Source organism: Biomphalaria glabrata, chromosome 9 (assembly GCF_947242115.1).
Source record: "Biomphalaria glabrata chromosome 9, xgBioGlab47.1, whole genome shotgun sequence".
Taxonomy (NCBI): domain Eukaryota; kingdom Metazoa; phylum Mollusca; class Gastropoda; family Planorbidae; genus Biomphalaria; species Biomphalaria glabrata.
The window spans coordinates 39,931,861-39,937,860 of NC_074719.1; the positions used below are offsets into that span (position 1 = coordinate 39,931,861).

Here is a 6,000-nt window from a genome sequence, read left to right on the forward strand (position 1 = left end):
TCAATGTGTTTTTTTGTTAATGAAAACATGGTCAGCATTGATAAATGAGTGACTATACTGCACAGTGATATTACATTTAATTTTGTGTTTGAATTGTTTCTTGGGTATTTAAATCCACCTGAGTTGAGTTTCTTTGGGTATAAACAGTTTCTTGAGCTTAAACAGCTATCAGTGAAATATCTCTCACGAATATTCATGAATTTAATATAGGACAGCAAATATCCTGAAAGTGAACGTTAAGATAGCATGAATTGTGGCACTATATAAATCATCATTTGTAATCACTTTAGATATCTTGATGTCCTAATAGACATCTAGTGAAATAGTCTGAAATGACATGGACCATTTAACTTAAATGAGCTTAATTAACTTAAAACTGTCCAAGCTTTGTAACTAATTCTGTGTATATTTTTCAGATTACCAAGAAAAAGAAGAAGAAAAAATGCAAACCGCTAGTTGATGAACAAACTGTGAGTGCTAACACTCAGGCTATTGTCAAACCTCTACAGCCTTCAAGCTTTTCATCATCTGCTGGGGTTTTGTTTGGCACCAATGAGGGAACCCCAGTTGACAGCTCTTTTGACCTTAGATCACACCGCAGAAAGGTTCTGGCATCTGATCAGTGTGATGGTTTAGAAGAGGATTCTCAACAGTCCTTAGATATAAAAGAATTGGGTTTAACTTTTAGAACAGACACAGGGAACAAGCAGCATTTCGCAAGAAGCTGTAAAGTGGAAAGCCAGCATGTGTATCCTGACTATTCCCATGATGACCTCTCATGCACTCATGATGTTCAGTCTAAATCACGTGCATTTCTTCAGCGTAAGTCTTTCAGCGGAGGAGTTGGTGTAGAAGAGGACAAATTTCAGAGTCAAGATTTCATGCAACCCCTGTATCATAAGAATAAAATGAGCAAGTTATCTGATAGTGGCTGTGATAATTGTGGTCAGAGGGCTAAACCTCACCTCAAGACTTTAAAGGGAAAGCACTCTAGTCTGGATGAGACCAGGCGTGCTTCAGATTTCGTCAATCCCAACATTGGCCAGGAGTTCTTTTTGGCTGAGAACTATCTTCACGAGAACAGGTTCAGGTTTCTCAGCAGTCCAAATAAAGATGCCATTGATCGCCATACTTCCTGTCCGTCATGCTCTGAAAGGAGAGAGGCATTCTGCCCAGGTTGCATTGATAATTCCCCACACCATGCTGGCTGTCCCAAAGGCAGGGAGCCGCAGAGGATGACCTTGTACTCACATTACCCTGTTTCCATGGACATCCAGCCAATCCCCGCGGTCATTCTCTGTCCTTCTACGTTGACTCACAATGTTTTGTCTAGTGCGGTTTCTGGTCACTCCCGACAGTCTTCTCTTTCATCCACTGTCTCGTCTGCTTCTTCTGTTGTATCTAGTCCTCATTCCAAAGACACTGGCTCTCTACCTTCTGATCACGACCCTGAATTGCACCTTCCACCTCCATCCACCCTTCCGGCTTTATCAACCCTGAGCATGAAAGAGACACATAAGAACAAATCTGTTGAACATCATTCCAATAAATCCAGCACTTCAGACCACACCGCTGGCCAGCATCCCATCCAGGGCACCAACCATGTTGCCAATGGTACCGAAAAAAAAATCCCCACTGTTCAGCAGTCTCACAAAAGCAAAAGTCCACTGGGCAACTTACCCCATGGAGCCAGCAAGAGCATGGAAAAAGATCCTCACCAAAAGCAAGAGAATCCAAAAGTTTTATTCAAATCATCTTCTTCAAGTCTGCCACAGGGGACAAAGCCTTCAATGCCCTCACAAACTAAGAAATCTTCCATCAGCAAATTAACAAATCCATTTAGAAAATCTTAACTGTGGGATACAGCATCCTACGGAGTAAGAAGATATGGACAAACATTTTTTTTTCATAGACTAGAAAATGTTTATTATGGAGCTTTCAATGACATAATCTTTAACTATTTAAGGCAATCTCATTTCTGAAATGTGGCTTTAAATTATTCAAATGTTTCGGTAAATTTTCAAAATATTCCTTGTATTATTTCTATTATCTCCGAAAGTTATTTTGTTTCAATCAGCATTTCAATTCAGTTATAACTCTAAGTTGTAATGCTTTTTTAGAACCACATTTTTTTTTCCATATGATGAAGATTAGTTAGGATTACTTGGACATTAAAAACGAAGTGGTCGCATGACTAAGGATTTTATGTTGTTTTTTTTATTTGCATTTTGTACTAAATTGTATTTATTCATAAGCATGTTTTACAAAATGTTTGATTTTAAGGGACATTTTAATTAGAATGAAAGCCAATGAATGGCTAGCTTACTTATGATTATAAAAGAAAGATGTCTATGAAAAGCAGAAAGATGTTAGGTTACAAAAAAAGGCAGTGGATAATTATCTGTGTAGTTTTTTGTTTTCCTTCTGATTGACCATTGCATTGTTTTATTTTTTTCTCTCTAAATGACCATTGCATTGTTTTATTTTTCCCCTCTGAATGACCATCTCATCATACGATGCTTCTGATGGGCTGATTTAAAAGATGAACTCTTTAAGTAATGTAGCTAAGTAAGAGGTGGTTATGAGAATAAAGTCCTAACCCTGAAACCCTTAATCAAATAGAAAACTTTCCAATGTAAACCTAAATATAATTCAAAAGCTACGAGTAGAAGATTAAACATAATGGCTCAGGACAGTATCTTCCAAACTTTAACATCTGAGCATCAGCAAAAAATTTTAATAAGTAGTGCCACTTAATAAAAAAAAAATTAAAATATAATTTTTTCAAAATTCTAGGTTTGGACTTTTCATTTCCATATCATTAGTCCTGTAAGTTTTTTATTATTGACACTATCAAGGACCTTAAGAGTAAGTGTCCTATTAACTGAAAAAGCAAATTTAAATGATGTCATTCGGAAGCGTACAATAAGAAGTCTCGTCCAATAAAATAGGAGTTCAGTGGAAAAAAAAAAAAAAAGCATTTTGTTTAAATGCCCAGATTCCTTTGGTTGAGAATAACTTTTATCTACAAGCTTTAATATGTTGTTTTGTATTCAGTGTGTGTAAACATTTCATGGGAATGTATAACAATGCATTCTAATAGTGTTGTCTTGTTTCATGAAGCCCTTGATATTATTTCATTGATGTGTGGCCTTAACATGGGCAATTTGAACTCCATGGTGATCTTTGTACATAGCATCCAGTTTTATCTCATTTACAAATTTGTGCAATTTGGTCCAAGCTAAGAGCAACGTTGTCTAGATTTCATCTCCTGCATCCATCTCAGAGGTCTCTTGTCATTACTAAGGGGACAGTATATGGAAGAGGACCAGACAGACTCACAAGCATTGACCTGTTAAGTCACTGCAGAGTTGAAGATAAAGAAAGGTTATCAGATTTGTTTTTCTCACGTCTTTAATTTGATTCCTTTTTGTTGAGTAAATTATTTTATAGTGAGACAATGCTAGTCAGTTTGATTAGGTAGAAAACGATAAGTTTAAAAAAAAAGTTTAGCTGAGTTTTTAGGCCTACATTGGAGGTGCAGTGGCTGAGCGGTAAAGCGCTTGGCATTAGTTGGGGAAAAGTAAAGGCAGTGGTCGTTGTGCTGGCCACATGACACCCTTTTTAACCGTAGGCCAAAGAAACAGATGACCTTTACATCGTCTGCCCTATATACCACAAGGTCTGAAAGGGGAACTTTACTTTTTTTCTTTTTTTTCATAGGCCCACATTCATATCATTGGCTAGGTACATTTTATTTTTTTCAGGCACTTTTGATTCCAATTATTTATCCTAGCCTTTTCTCATGTGCATTACCCTAGAAGACTTGTGACAGCATTAGAGAGACTTCTAGACACACATTCAGAGTACGGGTGCTTTTTTTTGTCTGTGTTCCAGCATTATGTAAATACACAAAACTTTTGGCTGTCTAGGGAGGCTGAAAATATGTTCCTTTTTTTTGCGTCTGTGTGGGAAAACCGCTGAATAAGTGAAAGTAAGCCACTTGAATGAAGAATTGTTGCTCTTTGCTTGTTTAAATACATTATGCATATTAACATTAGATGGTAAATTTTTTTTTATTCATTGATCCAGTATTGAAATAATTTGTCTTTTTTTCTGGATCTTGTTTTATGATGGCTTAAAAATAGACAAGTTGCAACAATATGGATATAGAAAATAAAAGATATCTTAAAATTAGATTTCTTTAAACATAAAGTAAAGTGGTATTAGATTTATAGAAATTACATTTTGAGTAGATAATCACTTAGAAATATTTTGATGCCATTACCTTTTAAGCTTTAACATTTAAGTTTGAAATTGTCTGTATTTTTTTTTTCCTCTTCTGATAAACTGGTTCATTGACCTACCATTGATAGAATTTTGCTTTACCTTAATTAAGCTTAATAGTTTAAACTTGAACTTAAACTTGCATTATGAGTTCAATGACAGTTATTGCTGTTGTTAAAACTACTATACAGTATTGTAAGCCATCATTTATGTTGCTATCACATTGAAATTTGTATTTATTTCTTTTTAAAATGAACAATTGACCATTTGAACCAAATAATTCCCAGAAACTCACCACTGGCTTGTGTCCTATACATTGCATTGAATGTTTTTTTTAATTGGATTAAAAGTAGAATCAGATTTCTCCATTTGTACTTTTCCTATGGGATTTAGTCCCTGACTTTGTGCTGCAGGTCAGAACTCACCAAATAAAAAGGTCACATGACCTAAAAAAAAAACATCCAATGAAGTGAAATGGAGCCCATACTAATTTAAATTAAATAGGCTTCTAGGAAACCAAATTGTCATTTATTTATTTACAGGTTTTGCCAGAGTTAATTTTGTTTATTTTTATTTTTTTTTGGTCAGGCAATTATATTTGATCAATATCTACCAAAATTCATTATTCAAGCATGCTCCCACCTATTGTGCTGTTACCTTAGTAGTGATGTATTGCTAGCTTGAGAGATTGTCATCCTATATTTATCTGTTTCCTCATTGGTCATAGCCATTTGGAGCTTGTAAAACTAAAAAATAATAGGGCTTGAAACATACAAACGAATGTTTGGAGTAGACCTAAAAGAAATGAGAATAGAGTTTGGTTTGGAATCCAACATTTCTGAACAGTACAAGTGGCAGACACCTGATTTGGGGGGGGGGGGGGGGGGTAAGGGGAGAGTCAAGTTGAAAATGCTGTTACCTGAATGCCCTTGTTGTGTTTTAAAGAAAAGAGAGAATGGCACCTTTCTGACTCACTGAACAGGTGGATGAACTGTGTATGGCTCAGTACAATCAACTTTTTACTTCTCCCCATGAGGTGTCTCATAACAGGAGAGTTGACCACCACCCAAGTCAATGTCCTGATCCAACAAGTTCTCCCCATGAGGTGTCTCATAACAGGAGAGTTGATAACACCCAAGTCAATATCCTGACCCATCTAGATCTGCATCCAAGTGGATTTTTTGTTGTTCATATAAATATACTCCAATGTATTCCACCCTATGCTACTAATCATCGTAATGGTTGACATATTATATACATTGTAACAGCGTTTTAATCATCTGCCTTGGTTAACTGTATTTTTTTTTTGAATTATAAAAATATTGTAAACAACTCGTATAGTGACATCGTAATACTTTATTGGCATTTCTTGTTTCATTGGTATACTGGACTTTTATCGTGCTGGTATTTATTGTTTGGTTATTTGTTATTGGTTCTTATCAAATTTTAAAAAAAAATTTTTTTTGGTTTCACTTTTCTGTCTTTATTGATGTAGTTGTAAGTACTCGGTTCCATCAAGTTCGATCATAGATTATAACATTTCTTTCACTTGGCATAGAGTTTCATTCAATTTCAAGTTAATTGTCTTTCTTCTTTCACACTTTCTAATTAAGTTTCTTGATTAAAAAAAAAATTTCTTTGATCCCATGTTTTAACAATAAAACCAGACATTTCTATACATAAAAACTTGCAGAGATAAAATGCTAATTGTCA

The 6,000-nt window shown here is 35.1% G+C and overlaps 1 protein-coding gene across 3 annotated transcripts in view; it reads left to right on the top strand.

The window, feature by feature from the left end:
• Positions 1 to 4,182, top strand: part of LOC106062801 (SUN domain-containing ossification factor-like) — a 60,362-nt gene extending 56,180 nt beyond the window's left edge. For all 3 annotated transcript variants that reach the window (XM_056040290.1, XM_056040291.1, XM_056040292.1), the window contains one exon: positions 417 to 4,182. In XM_056040290.1, the coding sequence (XP_055896265.1) occupies positions 417 to 1,853 (1,437 nt within the window). In that variant the 3' untranslated portion in view covers positions 1,854 to 4,182. The remainder of the gene's footprint in view (positions 1 to 416) is intronic.
• The last annotated feature ends 1,818 nt before the right edge of the window (positions 4,183 to 6,000 follow it).